General features: G+C 37.6%; 1 protein-coding gene across 1 annotated transcript in view; it reads right to left on the bottom strand.

Annotated features, from left to right (window-relative positions):
* BLNK (B cell linker) overlaps positions 1–21,391 on the bottom strand; it is a 99,699-nt gene that overhangs the window by 22,360 nt on the left and 55,948 nt on the right. The window contains exons 4-7 of the mRNA XM_059821284.1: positions 8,662–8,727; positions 3,191–3,247; positions 1,093–1,142; positions 77–117 (exon numbers count right to left, since the gene is read on the bottom strand). Of these exons, the coding sequence (XP_059677267.1) occupies positions 77–117; positions 1,093–1,142; positions 3,191–3,247; positions 8,662–8,727 (214 nt within the window). The remainder of the gene's footprint in view (positions 1–76; positions 118–1,092; positions 1,143–3,190; positions 3,248–8,661; positions 8,728–21,391) is intronic.

The following is a 21,391-nucleotide window of genomic DNA, read 5'->3' on the forward strand; positions in this document are numbered from 1 at the left end:
AAAATAAACTTTTATTATTGCTTGTGCTGAACTTGTTGCTACAGTAACCTCCTACTACCACAAAATATGTACTTACAAAATCATCTGACCATTGTTCCTCTTCATTGTCTGCATGTTCTAAACCAAACATTAGAGTTATTTATGGAGATGGAATAGTGAACATAAATGTTTATCTTAAGTATAGATTGAAAAAAACCCCTATAATACTCAGTTAAAGAGCGGTGAAAATTTCCTAAACAGTTCAGAGCAACACAACTGGTTTGGACTGAATAGTAAATTAAATGCCTACTTGCTTGCTTTTGATAAATTGTTTCAGAGCTGTTGGAAAAGCATTTGAAAATGGCAAACTGCACATGGTCTGAACAGCAGAGCATGCACTTTACCAAGAGCGTCCTGCTAATGCATCTAATTTTTAAGTAGGAGTAACAATTTCTACACAACAGATCTATCGCTGACCTCTGGGCCTTGCACTTTCTTGTTTCTTGGTTAAAGCTCCAAGACAGCACGCACATTACAAGTGTTTACATCAAACACGGAACCATTATCTGATAACTTCCAAACTCTGTCCTCTTTGCTTCAGTTTTCGTATCGTTGTTTCCTTAACAAGATAGCTGTTAACTTGTAAAAATAGGCATGAACTAGTTTGTGGGAAGTGCTGTATGATAAGAAAATATAGTTCTACCTCTAAGATAATTCATGACATCATCATTGTCACGCTAATAGTATTAAGATTCTGAATTGGTGATGATCCATTTGTTCAATTTTTTCCCTATTTACTTTCACATCACAATTTCTGGCAGAGAGGACTGGATACGAATTCTCCATTTTTAGAGCAGCTTACATGCAGAACCCTGGTAAATACTGATTTTGAAAGAGTAGCTACTTTCTACTCCTTCATACTGGGACAACTTGCCATGTTTTGCTTGCCTCTCATTTGAGAGGTATGAACCATCTTCAAAGTTGTTGATAATGGTATATTGTTCTCTCATTAAAAACAAATTATAAGGAAAAGTATAGCTGAAATACTGTTAGGCATATAGGTATCAAATATACACAGACATGGAGTTTAAACTTACATTAATACAGCCTTACCTGAAGCGTAATCCCTTTGCGGAAGGCTTGGTGGAGGTTTTTTTTTTAGCCTGTAAACAATAATTGTTACATTTATGATCTAATAAGTAACATTCACTAGAAGGAGCATTAGCCAGACATGAAAAAGCTGATAACAAAAGATACCTGCAGCTGAAGAGATACAGGTTACCATCACAGATGCTTAGCAAATAGCTGCAGGAGAATGCTTTGAAAAGCTAGAAACAGGTAAGAAATTAGAATCTAGTCTGAGACTTTTTTTTTTTTTGCTAAGAACATATTTTGAAAGAACAGCTTCCTTGCCGACCCACCCTCCTCTTAATTTCCAATGCAGAAACAGATAACATAGGGGTCAGAGATAAATGCACATCTATTTGAAGATGAACATCTGCTCAGGCTCACAGAGACTTTGCTAAGACTATGGCATAAGAAAGTGGTGCAGCACTCCCCAGTTGTATTTTTATAACTATCATTTTGCATGCACTTTATTTTCTGATTAATGCTTAAATGTATACCAGGTCTCTCAGGACCAGATTCTGTTTCCGCTTACTAATATTTTATGGTGTTATGCCCCTTTTTTGGTAAATACTTTTATAATGGCATTTGTAATACCAAGTGAATCAAAAGCTAATTTGCAGAAATACTAAAAGGATCTTTGTGGCTATACATATGTGTGTATATATATGTGCATATATATATATTTGGCAAACAGGAGTGTATATATATGTAATACCTGTGTATACACATATGTATGTGTGTACTCCTGTTCTTACATATACGTGTATATATATACACACACACTCCTGTTGGCTAAATTGCAGCTGTCCAGATAAGACACTGAATTACAGTCAGTTGATATATCAATTATTTCATTACCCTGTTTAAAAAAGAGAATTTGGGTTTAAAGTCAAAATGAATGGTGCATGTGTGACATCAGAGGCCAGACTGATGGATCTGAAGAGAAAAAAAACCTTTGCTTTTTGTAGCCATATAAAACATTAACACAATTTACATTAAAATGACTCTTCAAAGTGACTTTTGAACATTGTCTGACAGCTTCGCTGTAGCACTGATGGGACCTCATCATGGACCTGAACTTTTGTCCACTGAATTGATGGCTCCACTCATTCTTCAATCAGGTCCTAACAAATTAATTTGCAAAAATAAGCAAATTATTGACACAAGAATTGCCCACAAAGAATTTAAAATGTTTTCTTGTGATCTCTGAGCAATAGTGATGTCTAAAAATTTTGCTTTACCACAAGAATTTGACACTTGTGGTCCTGAGTATGCTGCTTAGGTGTCATTGTTCACGTACCAATGTAAGTCAGGGTGGTGGCATGCTGGCACTAACACATCAATTTACAAACTTTCTCTCATCTGTTTTGAGAAATGCTTTGGCTACTTTTGAATTGAATTAATGGAATTCTGTTGTTCAGATAGTCACAAAAAATGCACATGCAGCAATCAATGAATAAATGGTGCAGGCATTACTAAAGCTCAAAAAAAACCCCGAACCCCACAACCAAACCAAAAACAACCTAGGCACGTTATTTTTGAAGCGTTTGCCTGCTTTGTTCATTACTAACAACACTAACGATGGATAGCTGCCTTCTCTGAGTCTTTAACTTCCTGCAGCATAATATAACTTCGTGTACAAACAGTAAATTAAAAAGCATTCTCAACAGCCCTGCTGTTGTCTTCTGTCCAGGTTAGCACAGGCACGTTAGAAAGAAAAACCCAGGGCCACTGCCAGGGCACATATAAGGTCTTAGGGAGGGTAGACGAAAAGCTATTAATGTACTTTGCAACATGTCTATCGTGAGTTGTTCAGAGACTGTGGAGACTTAGAAAATAGTGGAACTTAGGCAATAATAAGAGGCTGTCTGGGTCACAGTGTAAAGTATGTGGCTTAAGCCACATTATACATTTCCAAGCTGCTAAGCAGAAAACTTCAACACTTTGTCCCAGGCCCTGTAAATCCTGGCAGTGGCCCCGACAGAAAGTGTAAATATGTTATAACAAAAGCATACGAAGCACAGAACAGAGGTCTGTGTCTAAGCAGCCTATCATGCCATTGTGCAGCTCTGAAATAGCATACCGATCCCAAGTATCTTTCCCAGTTTTGCAAATTAAGGCCACTTGTTCATTTTGGAACCTGAATATCAATAGAAGAAAAGAAATAATGTTTCTGTCACAGAGCTGAAGCAGTTCACTGCCACATCTATATTTGCTAGAATCATATCAAATGTGTTACTTATTCTAAAATCTAAATCTACTTAAAAAAGTAATTCTCACTGTACTGGTATGATTTACTGAGTGCCAGAACTGAAATCCAGGCTCTTTTGAAGTCAATTGGAGCTTCACTTTGCAAGAGCCAGAACTTTACCCAAAGTGCAAACCACAATGCAAGCTCAAAAGATGTAACCTCTATGCCAAGGAGTGGTTACCTAGCTATTTCAGATTCTGCCGTAATTATCCACATAGATACTTGCAGAGCGACAGAGTGGGATTAGTATTTTTCTAAGATTTAATAGAAAAATAAGTAATTTTCTGGAGATTTTGAAATATCCCTGAGAAATTTCAGTTCTAAAGGACTCAATAAAATCCAAGTACGTTTTTGAGAGTATGTTTACAGGTTTTAAAAGCAACATAACACATCTTACTATATACATTTTAGCTTCAACAAATAACCAGGTAGCGTTTGAGACATTTCATGTAATGGGGTCTACATGCTGCTCACACAAGAACAGAATGCAATGTACAGAAATTCACAGTAACTCTTGGGAGAATAAACTATTTCATTTTAAGAAACAATGTATTCTGAAATTTTTCCCTCTATAGCATGCTGAGGTTGATCCAACAAAGCATTTAGGCATGTGCTTAACTTCTCACGCAAGAAGTCCTGTAGGAATTGCAAATATTAAATCACATGCTTCGAGTTCATAGCACATTTTTGTGTTTTCCTGCACTAAATAGAGACTTTTTAAATAAACTGCAGGAGAGGTCTGGGTTTTCTGCTCTAGCAACACTTGATTTTACAGGCTACACCCAGGAAAGTAACCAAATGTACATAGTAGTAGCCCTTTATGTGTAGCACTTAATTCTCTTACAAATGCATTTCCTCTCTAGTGTTTCTGCTCACTCTCCCAGCATTTAAGATGTGCCTAAAACCTTTTTGTTTTCAAGAGTCTAACTTTTTCTGTTGTTAATTCTGTACAAAGTCCACTCCCTTCTTGGGAACCATTTTAACTACTGAGGTGAATATTTATAGTATGTATTAGTCCTGAGTGCACTAGATCATCACACTTGTGATTAAAAGATAAATTAATTGAACTTTGCTGAAAAGCTTTTCAGAGTTCCAGACAGGTGCAATCCAGCTGACACAGACTTTTCCTGAGCTGTATTCTCATGACCTAGTAGAGTAGTTTGTTATAGCTTTGGAAGTATCTGGCGATTGTACAAAAAATTAAACCGAACTTTTCTTTTTTGAAGTGTTAGTACTACTCTTTTGCACATTTTCTTTATAATGTGCTGTGGCAGTGAAATGGCATACCATTGTGACTTATTAATCTTTACGTGGATGAAATATTGTTATATTAATAAAAATCCTGGCACTCAAAACATTCTATTCAGCTACATGTTGAAATGCATGTTTCTTCATAATACAGTTAAAATTAGGTATTATACTTTTCCCTGGTACAGTTTGATTTTAGTACTTTTCTCTCATTGTTTAGTCCATAAAATAGCACTTTTCCCTCTGCCAAGGGTTTTACCATGGATGTCTTCTAATTGCAGCTATGCAGGTTGAAGAGACATTTAGTGGCACAACTCCATTCTTCTGTCTGAAGTTATCGCCTAAGTTTTAAATGGTATAGGAAAATGGACCAGACAAATCTGAAGTAAAAACTTACCCAACTAAAAAGCTGGGTAAAGCAGATGAGAGGAAGATGCATTTTCTTTCCTTATTTCAGGTCACGTGGCAAATGTGATTTCAAGAAACGCACATATTTGGATTGTGCGCAGTTAGACGAAAAACTACAAGTGCATGATTTCTGACGTCTTTGCAAAGGAAGTTTTGATAGGATGTGATATTGCAACAAGGTGAGCAACCTGAACTTCTAGTTTCTTATTCAACAACAGTAGGTCAGCACGTACCAAACCGTTAGGGTGAAATCTTGACTTTGCTGTATACACAGTATGACTTCTAGCATCGACTTCAATGGAGCTAGGATTCCACTGAACAAAGCCTAGAGGCTTAGATCTTACGATTTACAGATGACTGCTATGCCTTTACAGTGTGTTTCAAGCACAGGCAATGATTCTGCATAATGAAACCTATGATTTCTCTCTTACTTCCCTGTTCTGTATTACCAAGGATGTGAATATGAAAAAATGCTGCCAGCTCTCATTGTTTATACAACTTTGGCTATACCTATTGCTTTCACACCTGAGTAGATAATCCTCTTTGACATCATGATCGGCACAGCAGCTGGGACTCCAGTATTGTAAACAGTGATTAAGGGCAAGCGGGTGAATGGTAGTTTGCAGTGGGCAATATTTTTACTGTCAGAAAATTTTGAGTCAGGATGGGGAATAAACAACAGGAACTTTTAAGCAATGAAGAAGCAATCTGTAGTTTTCTTTCCTGTTATCACCACTATTCAGATTGCTTTCTGCAGACCTTTAAGACACACATGAATGGTAGAAGTACCCCTCCCCACCTGCACCCTGCAGCTGAACTAGACTGGAGAGCAAGACACTTGATGCAAGAACTTCTCTTTCTTTTCTGCATAATCAAAAGCCCATCCAGATTTTAGAAGTGTCTTAACAAATACTGGTAATAAGTCAAATGTATTTCATAAGTACTTGATCATTCTTTCAATTTCAGTAGCAGAGGCTTATAGTACACGTGTGACAACTTTAGGCATGGGATAAGCAAGTACACTATTTGACTCCTCCAAAATTATTTCCACTTCTAATAGGTTTGAATTTGAGCCAAAACTATGGTTTTTTCCAGCATATAGACAAATTCCAAATCTCTGCTACCTAAAGCCAATTTTTTAATACGATTTTTCCTGCTTCAGTCATGTTCAAATCCTTGACATTTTATAAAATAATCCTATAACTGAAATGGAGGAAGTGATCAACTGGGTAACCACATTTTTTAGAAAAAGCCCCCAAAGGGCACATTCAGAGGAATACAGCCAGTTCTAATTCTGCAACGCTTGGCATCTCTTGTACATATCCTTATCAGTGTTGTCAAGTCATGCTTTTATTGCAAGTCTCATTATGTGCTGGGTTCAAGATTTGGGTTCTGAAGTCACATGCAAATGTGAGACTTTTTTCTTCAATTTTTAAAAAAATAAGAGTAAGTATCTGATCTTCATAATTGCAGAAGAGATTAATATGACTCAGATGAACCATAGAAATATCAGAAAGATTATTAGATATGTATTTTTTACATCTCAATTTGTATTCTTATAGCTGGGGAAGGTGAAATGTGAGCTTTGTGCTGCAGTCATGCATTAAGAGAGTTTTTATGAGCCTGCTCTTTTTTCTGGATTTTTTTTTTTTTAATCTTGAGAGAATCAAAGAATTGCAGTGTTATAGCAGCAATCTTGTATCTGACATTTAATGATGGCACCTCTGACCTTCCCAGCTTCAGCTACATTTAGTTCTTGTTATTTTTCCCTTGTCTGTCCTTCCCCTCTTACTCTCAGGGAAGGACACACAATCAGAGCAATACTGATTAACAGCAGAATTCGTGTCCAGGCAACTATGGGAGACAATTTGTTGCCTCAAATTATAAATTTGAGATGCTTCTATTGTTTCTGCCATCTGCATTCCTCTCTGAGGCATTTGAACTGGACCCACTGCAACATTATTAACGTTAACTACATTTAAACTACTACTGTGAAGTTGGAAGCCACCTTTTATTACAAAGCAACAAAAAAACCCCAAACCCAATCCCTCTCACCCCCTTCCCCTCCAAAAACCAACCAAAAGCCTTCACAGCCTAGAAGCTCTTCCCTGTGAGCAGGTCCCAAGTGAAATTGAGGTTTTTTTCAGATCGATCTCTGAATACAGTGGTCTATTTAAATAGACACTGTGTTTAAAACAAAAACACGCTTAGATTAAATTAAAAATCCAAGTAGTTGAAAGAGGGTCATTTTAAGGGAAAATTTGCTTTTGTGCTTGTGTGGAAATAACAAGTACATATACCGTGTGACTGTGATTTACTGTGAATTGCAGCAGTGCTAGAGTGAAAGAGGATGAATAAAGCAAAAAAGTGATCTCGGGAATCTATCTGATATATCAGGTGTTACCATCAGAGCCTGCTCACAGTTTGTGGACAGAAACACAGCTGTGATAAAGAGGCCACAAAGGAAGGCTTGCAACCTAAGGTTACTACTCCTGCCTGGGGAATGGGTGAGCCAGGTGGTCACTGCTCCTCCTACAAGTGTATTCCCCTCCTCTGCCAGGGACAGCAGCTACCCCACAAACACCAGCCCCACCTGGGCTGGCAGCAGGGGCAGTTGCTGTAGCCAGCCCAAGAGCTTTCCGGAGCTCTTGCAGAGCCAAACCATGCAGAGCCCTACTGCTTCTCCCACCAGCCTACTGACCACTTCATATATACCTAGAATTAGCTCTTGTTAAAACCATACTTTTTCCTTTTCCTTGAACTGAACCATCATGGTCAGTCTTTAAGAACAACTTTAAACAATGTTTGTATGTGCCTTTTATGTACGAGAGCTCGATTTCTAGAATTTAATATGGTTGTCCTGGAAACACTGCAGATACTGTGTACTAATTAACAGTACTTAGTACTTTTGTTGTCAATGACCCATGTAAAGAAAGACATCTGAATGAGAAAATTGCGTCCAAATGCAAATGAGCTATCGCATAAAGAAAAAGTGTGCTAAATAGCTAATTGGTTTAAATAGATGTTTGACTGGAAACAGTGAATGGTGTATTCATTTGACAAGGATGCAGAATTACTGGAATTTCTTTCTGTGTATAAATACACATGAATATTTTATGGTACTCACATGCACGTGACATCAATATGCATGCTGTTTAGCACTTCTTACTGGAATAAGGATGTTAGGTAATGCTGGGGTTTGTTTTATTGGACTGAAGCACAGGGGGACTTAGCATTTTTATGGGAATTCTAACTATGATGTCTGACCAGTTGGTTCAAGGTGGAGCATAAATTAAAACTTAATTGCAGCAGGTAGCCTAAACAGTGGCCTGAGGAGAAAGGCACGCACCCAAACAACAAGCAATGATCATTGCCGAAGAATATGTAAGAAACATGCATTTTACCCAAATACTGTTTTTCAGGGCTACAAACACAACCCCCCGTTGGAGGCCAGTTCTGCAACTACTTTGTTATGCTCTTAATACTGATGACAAGTCTGTGTGTTGCAGTCTGGACTGAAGCTCTTTACATACACTGAAGTACATCCCTCTAGAATAACGTGGTACCACCACTGAAGTACTATACACTATGCTAGCAATCTGAACTTCCCCAAATTGATAAAACTAGGATTGGCATTTCAAACTTACTTTTTGAACTTGTTTATTATCCCACTTTCATTTTTCTTGATGTCATGCACCATCTTTTGAAGCTTCCTGTAAGATATTAAACAAAGCCAGCATTAAAATGACTATGTGGTTGAACACTCAGCTATATAAATTATTGGAAATGCATTTCCTGTCTTTTTCTTAATATTTCACACATCAAAAATGCTTAAGGTATATTCAATAAGTAGTTCAGTTGCTAGATCATTTGTGTATGAAGTTTCCCTCGCTTTTTAACAGAGCTCTTTGGCATGATTTGTGTTATCCCTCTCCTTAATACAATTAAGTGCAGTTTAAACAATCAATTTAAGAGTAAGTGCATCAGGAAAGAACATCATTGCCTAAATTAATAGTTTAGAGTATTTAAATGTTAATATTTTGTTCAGAACCGACTTTACAACACTCCACAGCTATGATGGGAATGCCCTCCGATTTCTGATGTTACATGAGTCATTTTATCAGCGGACAGTTTACCTCATTCCCATAGTGTTTGCAGCTATAATAGGAGGGGGGAAAATGATACATGCCCAGGCCCAGGCCATCTAAGAAACCATTAGAGTATACGTGACTCTGAGCTGTAAAAACTTGTGATCTCAGTTACATGGACGGATATCTGAAATCAAAGATTGTTTTTATTCATCAGCTGCACTGACCTCATTAAAATTTTACTTGTAATCAAGGCAATTTAAGTTAAATATCTCATTTTCCACTCAGCAAATATAATTTAGAGTCCCACCACCCTTCTCATTTAAAAAACCCACACCACTAAAATCAAGTCAATATAAGGTGAAACCTGCTGGAAGTCTGGTCATAGCAGAAACTTTTATAGAATGCACGTATTTAGTTTAGGGGAACAGGAAGAACATATACTGTGTGAAGAAACTAAAAAATATATCTTTTATTAGACCTGAGCTGAAGATTTTATCACAACCAATAAAGGAAAACAATGATTTTTTCCAAAAAGGGCTTAGAAAATTTTTGCCTTCCATTCTTCATTATAAGTTGTCTATGTCATTCTACCTTTTAGTCTTGCCTACCTCATCTCTGATGCATGATTAGGCTACTAAAAGACTCTTGGAAGCTTTGCTTACAAAGACAAGTACAAAGAAAGTAGTCTTTCCCTTTTTTAAAGCTTTCTTTAGAATTCAAATCTGATTATGCAGAAGGTTGAGTAACATAAAGCTTTGCTAGAAAGAAACTATCTTCCAGCTTCATCATTAGTAATTACAACTGCCTCTTAAAAATTAAAATAACTTTTTCAAAGGAAATTGGACTTAAATGAGAATTAGCTAAACAAAAAACAGGAAATAACTGCACTAACAGTATGTGATTATTTGTCTGCAGACCATGGTTCAGGCTGAGCAGACATGCAGCCACTCAAGGCATCAGGTAGCGGTAGAGTATTAGGCTTATGCTGAGACCTTCCTACCTCTGCTACTGATTTTGGAGCAATTGTGGTAGTTAGTGACAACTAATCCCACTTTATAAGACTCACTTAAAAAGGACAGTTAAATAACTGAGTACTTGTCAGTTTTTGGAATCCTGAAAAAAAAAGTTTAATTTTAGTCTTAACAATGTTTATTAACAGAACAGAAAAATCTGATCCTTTCATCACGTTGGCTGGAATTGAAGGATATTTCACATTTTCAGCAGCCTTGTAATACAACATTGAGTATCCTGCTCTGACAGGCTAGAGGTCATGGGTCTGATACTTAATGAATATTCCTAGAGCCTAAATCTTTGCCCAATTTTACTTAAAAAACAATTCAATCTACTCTTTTTAGGTTCTCAATTCAACAAAAAAAAGAATAATGAGAATAACTGGCAAAGAATTCACAAGCACATCTTGAACTTCTGCTCAAAACTCATACTATTAATTTACAGCAGGATATAGTGTTACCTACTGATAGAAAAAAAATTACTTATAAATGTGAGAAACAGGTGCACAGCAAAATGCCTTGATATTTCCTGCAACAATGCAGTACATCTATGAAAATGGCTTGGATTATTACCTAAACTAACCAGATACATTAAATCTACAAATCTGGGGTGAAGATCTCAGAAGAACTGCTGCTTTTCTGTGGGGTTTGGTTTTTTTTTTTTCCCCTCTCTAATAGATTCAGCTTCTGGTTATGCTTGAAACATCACAAATAGCCATCTTCTGCAGTTTACTGTTTCTGTCTTGTGCCCCAGCTGGCACCTGCCAGTGTCTATAAATGAAAAGTAATGAGGAATGAAAAGAATGAGAGGAGATTTAAATGGTTTACTTCTAGTTTTGGGGAGAATGGTTGTTTGCAAGTGTTTTTGTCTTTTTCAAAAAGGCTTGCCAGCCTTTAATTAGAAATGCATGTAAGCATCAGTTATTTTTCTTCCAGTATTTATTGTTTGTTAGAGATAGGACCAAAAAACAACAAAATCTAACTGTAGATTTAGATCTGAATATTGCTTATTGCTTATCTCTGACATTCATATATCTTTACAACAGTAAAATTATGGCTTTATTTTGAAAAAAGAGTGTTTCATTTTTCACATTACTGATGTTATTTTATACTGTCACTTTGGTCTCTAAATCTCCTCCTCCCTCCCCAATATTTATAACTACGAGTACCCAGAGCAGTTTGCTTTTCATTCGATCATATTTAGGTGAGCTGATTAGACTGTCATGGGTGTTCCACGTGCACTGAATAAGGCTATAGTTTAAAAGAGCATTTTAATAGATATTTCCATTTTTTAAAAAAATGCATTTAAATTAGAGTTAAATGCATGTGCCTCTACTGGTGCAATCAAATATTTTTCCCATGCAGATGGACTGAAATCAAAACATTCCCATTTTTGCATAATCAAATTTCCTAAAGATCTCTGCCTCTTTTATTCCTCATTCTTTCTCTGGAGCCATTTAATTTTCTAATTACAAATTGTGATAAATTAGGGAGTCTCTAATATGTATTTGTGTAAATTTTTTGATTTTTAAAATTAGATAGCTCTTGTAGGAGTTGCTAGAATAGTTGCTGGTTTGTTGCCTCCAAACAACTTAATTTGTATCAAGCCTGTGAGAGTAAGCAGATAACCAGTGCACTGTATAGTTCTAAGTGTAGGAAGTCATCAAGCGTGAATGACCTCCAGGTCAAGTGGAATCCCCTTTAACCCATGAAGTTGAACAAGCTGCAAAAACCAGTCTGTCCAGTTAGCTAGAGGCTGAGATTTCTTGAGATGCCAGCTGATATAATAGGCTACAACTGACAAGTTTTACAAAGAGCTGACTATCTGACTTTTGATTTGAGAGACAGTAGAAAAGATGAGAGGCAGATAGCAAAGCCTATAGCAAGAGGATTCTCCAAATCTTAGGGGTCTCAAACCCAAGCCCAAAGGCCGCTCCAGAGCAATGAGGAAAGTGAAGCTAAGAAGAGCATTTATATACTTAACATTTTGCCTGGATCTGCATCTTTGACTAGCTCTCAAATAATTTTTGTCTGGCTCTCAAATACTTTTCTTTACTTAAGACAATACTCCAAGTAAAGAGGTTAATTGTGGGAGGAACTTATCAGAGCAGCAGCTGTGAGAGCATCTAGGAAATGGAGGCTACTGTAGCCCAAATTAGACAGCCTTTGCTTCAGGTATATAACTACAACCTTCTTTCTTCACAACATGTCTGAGTCAGGACCTCGTTACCAATTAATGTTTATTCTCTAGTTGGTCTCTTGGGATGAACAGATACTACAAACATTCAAGGACCTCAATCAGCTAATACTGTAAATGAAAATAATAAGTAATGCTCATTTTACCTTGCATTGCAGTTAAAGAGAATTAAGAGGTCAAACTTAAGAGTTGTTTCTTAACTATAAGCACCAACTCTTCATTCAACTTGGCTGAGAGCTTTTTACATAAAATCAAGCTCGCAGATAAAGGTGCAGCCTGAAAACACTTTCCAGCAATAGGTAGCTGTTTTGAGATCCAGTTTAATTGTGACAGGTATAGACTGGATGGGACCCTTTGATCAGGAACTCACTGCACACACAATAGATTTTCAAACTCCTGCAGATGAGAAGTTTGGAAGTCTTGGCTCTAGGTGCTTCTAAAAAGTTTTAGGTTTCTAACAAATACATTAGAAATTCTACATGTTGGGGGGAATAACAAAAAAGACTGTTCAGTGAATCCTAAAAGGAAACACTTTTTAGCCCTGTGTTGCTATTTTTCATAGCTTATCAATTTTGACCTCCAACAAATCAGGATTATCAGATGTATTGTCAAATGGGTCACTAGCTGCGATACATGTGTAAAGGAAGGCGGAAAGGTTTACCATTGCAAATACAGTATACTCTGAAAGAAGGATTTGGTGTGTCACAGAACACCTAGCTGTGCTTCAAGGACTGGCAGAGCTGCCTTGAGATAAAACAAAATGAAACAAAACCACCCTCTCTTTGATCTGGTTACAGCTCAGCATATGAGGAATGTATGTCAAGCGAAGGGCGATAGGTGGGCCTGGCCCGTGGCACATCCACACTCTCAGACACTCTCTCTTGCATACAAGCCATCCCACAAAAAGCTTTCCAAAGTTAAAATAATTAAAAAAGAGAAAAATATAAGTAACATGAAGAAGAATAAAGTGTGTAATATGCTTTCAACTCAGATGTCAGATGAGGTACAGAGTCCCCAGACTCGAGGAGTCTGTCTTACTTTCAGACAGATCTGTGTAATAAGGAGTTATCCCACCATTTAGACTAATTTTTGAGAAATTGTATTTATCAGTATTATAAATCTATGAAGATATTTACAAATATGTATTATGTAAATATGTACATTATGGCTCAGAGCAGTCGGCATGAATGGCTCCTCAGTGGCCATGGCCTCCTGCTGCCCCTGGGAACGCAGAGGGATCTCCTGCGTGCACGAACGGCACGGTTCGCCAGCTTCCGCACAGCAAATCCAGTACTTTGGACCTTCAGCACACACTCTGCTTGCCAGTATTTTAGCTGTACAGCTGCCTACGTCACATGGCGAGGGACAGCCCGTAGCAAGTGACACCGCTCTGCTGTAAGAATACATTACGTGGTCTCTGGGGTGGGAAGACCGGCCACAATTGCTTCAGTGCATGTGGCTGTGAGCACAGATGTGTGCGCTCGCAGCTGGGAGTGGTGCTGATAATGTTTTTGGAAACAGGGCTGACTGCAGCGTCAGTAGGGAGTGGTGGCAAAACAGAAACCAGTTTTAAATGAATCACAGGAAGTTTTCTATATTGCAAGCATGCTTATTTCTGTTTATCTGGAGGACTAGAATTATACCTCCTTAGATTTCCAGCACTTACAGGACTCTCCGAATTATCTGTTGTGCCTCTAAAAATCCCCATCTGCACTCACGGACCAGTTTCTTTAGTTGAAAAAGAGCAGAATTTTGAACATGATCTATTCAGACAGAAGGTCTGCAAGGGAAGCTTTGTAATATTGAATGTGTCAATATTGCTTAAGTGAACTGCATGTTCCTCCTCCTCACATCAGTTAGATCTTTAACTGATGAAGTTGAATTAGTTTCAAAATAGTAATAATAATAAAAAAAAAATCATCACACTGTAAATCAGTCAGTTTGCACTCCAGTTTCAGTTCTTATACCTTTTTGGGTACATCTGTTTCTCACTGACAGGGCACCCTGTAAGTTCCGTGTCTAGAAAGCCCCATTTTCTGAAGATCATTAGTACCTCCATTCACTTAAAGTAAGACTGTAGGTAGGTGTAGCCCTCATTTTTGTCTTGAGAAAGGCAGCATAACAGGTCACGTAAAAACAAAAAGCAGTTATTTCTTGTTTTTCAGGCACATTCAAATATTTAGCATTGGAAACCTATAATGGTATTTAGTAAGTACAAATTTAGTCTTAAAACAAAAACACCCCCAAAAAACCCCACCTGCTTCAGCTATGAAGTTTTACAGAAAAGAGCCACAAAAAAGAGAGGAAGAGTATGATGGAATTTTGAGAATAAAAGCTAAGCTATTAGAAGATGAAAAACAAAAATTAAAAATTACTACAGCTAGCTCTGTTACTTAAACCCCCCCACATTAAAACATGAAACTAAAGAAGGAACAGCATGCCCAGCCCCCTCCTTTACTGCTTCTCACAGCACAATTATTCCACTGCCTTCTCCCCAGCTGGTCTTTATTTTGTGTTTCTATTAGCTTTTAGTTTTATAAACAGGTGTGCAGGTGACCAAATTAAGACAGCTATTGTTTCTGGACAAAGAGGAAGAATCCTGCTTGCTGGGGGCAGAAACCTGCTCACCTAGAAGGCAGTTTGTAAAAGTACCACTTGAGATTTTGAAAAGCTTGAAGCTCTTATCTTGGACTATGTTCTCAAAGTAAATTTACGAACAAGAAAAGTACCACCTTTCTTACAACAGGCTCGCATTAACACAGTGCTCCTGACACAGTCTTTGTGCAAGAACATGGATCCCAGTGAACTGGGTGAGCGTCTTAATAAGATATAATTTTGTATTCCTTGCCAGTTTTCTGCATCTGAAAAAAACCCAATTAATTATATACAACAACTCCCCCCACCTTCCACCACTCTAATTGCGCAGTAGAAAGCAAAAGGAAATTCCCAAATACAGAAAGCTCCTAATTCCTCTCGTTAGCCCTCCTGCAGGTTCTTCAGATCTCCACATGCATGCACCCCTAAATCACATGCTACCTGGGACATCGAGAGTGGAATTCCCTTGCAAGGACACGCAGGCTGGCATCAGCTGGCTGCGTTGGAGCTGGTGTTTTCTATGGCTGTTATGTGTGTATAATGCATAAAGACATAGCTGAATTCTTGAGGTGCAGTCAGATAACTGCTTCAGTTGCCGCTGGTCTAGGATAGGGGGTTTCTGCCCCTCATCCAGTCTGGGGGCTTATTCCAGCCCACCCCCTGCAATGCCTTTCATGATGGGAGAGGAAGAAGTTTGGAGCTGGAGGTGGTAATGTGCGGCACCAAACCACCAGTTCAAGGCACTGAGCCTTTGATCTTTATCTGTAAAGCTATCTCAAAGCTGTGAAGAAAGTTGAAAGAGGCTTGTTTATGGGGCAAAGTCAATTACAGACACCTATCCGAGAGGAAGAAGGAACAACAAATTGTCTTCTGCTGTGTTCATGAGATGCACAAAAGGAAATGACTATAAATAGTTTAATTTTGTCAAGAGTGTAGATTTTTTTTTTTAAAGTCTGAATAACATCCTATTCTGCTCTCTTTTTAAATCATCCACTATTTTGTCTAAAGGCAAACCCCATAATTAGAGCAGGTGTGTGTTTACATGATACACACAGAAGCACAGAAAGGCTAAGTATTGATTATAGTTTTCATCTTCATATGCCCTCTACGTAATTTTCAAAGAAGCTGTCAATCTCTCTTGTACTAGTAAATACTAACATAGACTGAGTAAATGAAAATATGTAGCATGTAAAGGCATAATACATCTTTGACACAAATCAGTCCTAACGTGAAATTAAATAGTATAATTACTTTGAGGTGACTGGGCATTCTGCACATTGAAAGAACCTATGCAGATTAATCAGTGGGGCTGAGACAATTAAAGTCCCATCAGTGACGCCAACTGCTTGGTGCAACTGCTTCCTCATTTTAGATCAAGGCTGAGGCTTGTTCTGAGTATGTATGGACAGTATATTACTACCAAAGCTTTCATGTGTTTAAGTTGTACAGTATTTTTTGCAATTACTTTTTTCTTTTATTTAGCAGAGAACAGTAGTAGACCTGGTTCCTGTTATCTTTCTGTACTACTATTGGGGACTTCACAGTTGTTTTTGAGTATCAGAAAGCAGTGATGGCCAGACATTTTTTAGTACAACTTTAAGAAATATAGATATTTAATAACAGCTGAAGGCATTTCAGGTTTGGACACCTCTTCCCTCTTACCCAGCCTGCTCTCCCCTTTATGCCAACTGAGTAATAGGGATGCTGTAAGTAGTACAGAAAATAATTCTCTATTATGATATGGTGAGTATTGCACATCACTTCTTGACACAAAAAGTTAAAAGATATTTTCTGTTCTGTAACTGACCTGCTCTGTTCTAAGTCTTTTTGGTTAACTGATCCCTTTTATGCACCAGCTGTCTGGATACGAGCTGAAGCATTAAAAAACAAAAAAACCCACACAGAAGCTACATTCACAAGGCTTACCCCATTTTTCGGCCAGGTTTGCAAGCAGCAGAAGGAAACTAAATGCGTTAGGTTACTCTAAAATACAGTTCCAGTTAAAACTAATGGAGTGCTGTACCTCCCTGAAGGACTAGTACCCTACAGCCTGGTAGGTAAAGGAGAGCAAGGACAGAAATTTTAAAAATGGTCATTATATTTCATCAAAAAGAGGAAGCACAAAGTCATTGCAGGGAAGTGAATAAAGACAGGACTTGGTGTAGACCCCGAAAATTACCACCCGTCCGTCAGTGGTAACATTACTTTTAGTCACAGTTCTAGAAACATTTCTTGACAGGCGAGGTAACATTTCTGTCATTCCTGCAGGCATGTAGATTGAAAGACTGCTACAGGCACATGAAGGACATGAAAGTGAATGAAAAACTAAGAAAGCTGAGTGAATTGAACAGAGAAAGATGAAAGCTTAATTTTGATTTGGTGTTTCAACACAGTGAGGAGTTCTGTTTTTCCTCCTCTTTTACCTCTTCCACAAATTTCAGATTTTAGTTCTGGTCACCTATTGAAGGACATCGAAAAAGTCTATGTCTAACTATGTAATGGGCTTGACCAAGATTTAGCCAGATGTTTAAGCACAGGTGTAACTTCAACTACCTTAAAGTTTGGTAAGTACTTAAATTTTGTGTTAAGGTCTTGCTAAAGTGGGCACATAAGCACTGACACGAGATGAATAAGTTTACTTCATGATCTGAGTGCAGTCTTCATCAGTGTCTTTGTGTCATTTAAGATTGCTACTAAAATACATTTCTAATGTAGTGATTTTAATCCAGTAAGTTCATAGACTGTGAAAGGATAAAAAAAAGGTGTGCTTTTTCAATGGGCTGGAAAACTTTGTGGGCTCAATAGTTTGAAGGCAAGGTGCTGTGTGCCCTAGAGAAAAGGGAGGCTTTTCTAAACAGCCTCTTAACTCTTCTGCTTAAACCAAAAGTGCATTTATATGCATAATGGTCTGCATTTGCTCCACCAAATAGTGCTCTGACAGCCAAATAAAACAGAGCAGAGCTTCTAGATATGGCATTAAACTTTAAACACTCCCATTAGCCTACTCCTAGAGACAAAATATCCCCAGATATCTTAATGCTGCCCAATATTCGCAAGTCACCAAGACTGGTTCCAAGACAGCAGCTTTTATGTATATAGGTTCTAGATACACTGAGTAGATGTAAGAAGAGAATCACTAATTTTAAGATTTTTATAAATTCGCATTGCCTTTTGTAGAGCCAAAATTTGTCACTAAAAAGTATTGCATTATTAGTTCTGTTCATACTTGCTCAGCATTAATAAGAGTAGAGGAAAAACCCCCATAACGGGGCTTTCAGCATGTTTTTTTAAACTGTCCTTTATGGCCCAGTACTTCCTCTTCCACTCTCTGACAAGATTTTTCCCTCTCCCAGGCAGTTTCTCTACAGAAATGCCTGAGTTGGAAGGAGACGGGAACTCTCTCTTGCTCCTCTCTAAAGCATAACTTTTTTTTGACTTTCAATTTTTTTCTTGCCCATTAGCAACTGCAGTGTAGCAGCTAATTTCCTCTGTGTATTTTTGCTAAAGTCATGTAATGCTTATAGCAAAAAATTGCAGATGTTGTATTTTATGCCTTTAGCATTAAATTATTACAAATTACTATACTGAATGCCTTTAGCATTAAATTCCCTTTAGCTGAAGTGATTTTACCACCTGTTTGGAATCAAAATTATGGGGTACAGGAATAATGGACACATTTTTTGACATATCTGATGAAGACTAACAAACACTGCTGTACTTGGGCTGAAGGTGTTTTTGCTCAAGCTACAAAAGCATTATATCCACCATAGATGTGGGGTGACACTGGCAGGGATCTAATACAGGCTACTCAGGATCTGTCTGTTTTATTTTGTACTGAAGTCTATCAAATTTTATTAGAACTTTGGAGAAGTATTTCGGTCCCTAGGGTTATACGGCCACTTTAATGGAGCCCACATGGGCTACCACTGAAAGGGGAAATTCAGCTCTTCTCTGCCCTCAGTGCTTACCCAGCTATGATGAATCACGGAACTTCCAGCTGGGAAACTAACTTCTTTTCTTCTTTTGCCAATTTAGATATCAGCAGGATCAGATCCAGCTCCATCACATCATCATGGGAACCCTAGTGCCAGTGTGAGGGTTGAGATGAGTGGCCGGGGAAGCAGGGGCATTGGGAGAGTGGAAGAAAAGTACCTACTCTTTTGGCAGCAACTCAGACTTATGCTAAGTTAAATTGGCTGTGTAACTACAGCTTCAGTAGCACTTAGCTGCCTCTGTGCTTCTTGCAGAGATGCCTACAGTGTCTATATTTGAAGACATGACGGAATCATTTACCCATATAGTATAGCTGCTTGTATTAATAGCCTACTTCACCCAGTTACCCTTGCATTAAGCTTGAAAAATATATACTCACGTTTTTCATATTATTGCCTCAGGATGCGTTATTTTAATTCTTTCTGAAGTATTTAGTGTGTAGTATATAATTTATGTTGAGGTCATAAACCTGTAGCATTGCATGTCTGGCTTTGCTTATGTCTGGAAAATGAACTTGTCCAAAATGTATATACTAACAGATTAGGATAAAGATGCTGACAGAATTTCCAAGCTTCTTTTACCCCTCAGTCATTTACTATGGCTGTCCCAAAACAAGCTTATTTACACAGTATGTGAAGTCCTTTCACTGAGTACCAAAAATCTAAGATGGTACCTTACAGCCAAATGAGAAAATACTGTCACTTTCAGCCATTGTTTTCCCTCAGTTTTCCAGTTCTCCTGTCTGCTGAGCACATAAAACCAGTGATATTTGCTTTCTAAAAGAAATATTTGCTCATCTATCATATTGTAACATGCTTTAGGGTACTTAGACTATAAAAGATGTTATATAAAACTAAACTCAGTTCTCTAATGCAGCAATCATTTTAAAAACCACATAAAACAAAGAAAAAAACCTACGTAGTGAGCAGATACGTTCTTTCTTTTCTAATGATCAGGGACTTATAAATCATCTGCAAAAGATGGCTAAAAATGACTGCAGGAATCAGTTAAAAGTAAAACTCCACCTATGAAAGAAGTAGCGTTGAGGCATTTCCATTAAATATATCAAATGGAGCAGGTCACAAATTTCCCTCATTGCAGTGTGTGTACAGTAATGTGCTACAGTGGAGAAGCACAGTTTAATCCTGAACTATACTGGTCCAATAAGCTGAAAGGAAACATTCAAACTTTTTAAATGTCAAAAATTTCAGTTAACGTAACATAGTGAACATTAAGTAAAATGATCTGAACTCTACAAGTTGTCATTTTTTCAGTTTCTGTTCTACAGATAATTGAAATCTTCTTTTTCCCCTCTAGATTTGGTCACAATGCTGGAACTGCCTGCAGTGTTGAAACTCCAGATTTCACTCATCCTTCAAACAGAAAGCAAAACCAATGGAATTCTTAGGATATTTAAAAATGTTCCAGTTACATCTTTTCTGTCCTGTTACAACCCTGAAGATGGTTAGTCAGGATTTTTGGTCAGGTTAAATGGTTTTCCAAAATTAAATTCACCAAAAGCAGAACAAAAACTTGATTCCATTACTCTTGATTAACTTCAACTGTTGACTTACAAGAGCTTTGCTTCCAAAGACTATCAGACAGCTCTCGGAGAGCTAATCATATAGCAGAGGCATTTTCCTAGGTGAGAAAGGATGCCACTAAAAAACAATATTTATTTTCAAATAAAGAGGTATTTATAGCAATTTCTACCAATGTGGGAACTCTTTTTTTCCCCCCTCTTGATAACCTAAGGTTGTTTTCCAACACTGTTATGGCTGAGACAAGCCATAACAGTGTGGAGGGCTTTTTTGCAACATTTTATGATTGTCATATTTGCCTTCCAAAAGAAAAGCATCTACCACATTATAATGTAGCGTGCAGTATGTAGGTTTCGAATGATTCTGTAAAACACTAAACTGTTTTGTTCTGGGATCAACATGTCACTGGGTACTCACAATGTCATATTATGATTTAATATCTAGCACTCTGCACAGCTGTATGGGGTATAGTTTTAAACTAATGGTGAAAAATGGTTATGCCAAGTTTGCTGCAATGTTTTATTTTTTCCATGGCCATGAAAATTAATTTATTGCGTTATTTGCTTGGCTATTGGCCATTTATTATTTGACTTAAAAAAAGGCAAACCTTTAGATCCAATCTATATTATTAGCTTTTGCTGAATAACTGAGTCACAGGCCTAAGACGATGTCCTATGTGATTGCTATAGTTGCTCCTATTGTGGACAGCTATTTTGGCAAAACTACAGTGTCACTAGAAGGCCTAATTTTATTTGGAAGAGTGGGCATATGAGGTAGTGATGGAATAAGCTATGTCAGTGACTGAACAAGTAGAATGAAACTATAGGTACTAGATAAGCATAGCTGATCTCGTGAACAGGCTATACTCTTACACTGCTACCTACATACAGAGATTAAACCAGGGCTTTTCACCAGATTTTCAATATTACACCACATCATTTTGTCCACAT

The sequence above is a fragment of the Gavia stellata genome, chromosome 9 (genome assembly GCF_030936135.1).
Source record: "Gavia stellata isolate bGavSte3 chromosome 9, bGavSte3.hap2, whole genome shotgun sequence".
NCBI classification, from domain to species: domain Eukaryota; kingdom Metazoa; phylum Chordata; class Aves; order Gaviiformes; family Gaviidae; genus Gavia; species Gavia stellata.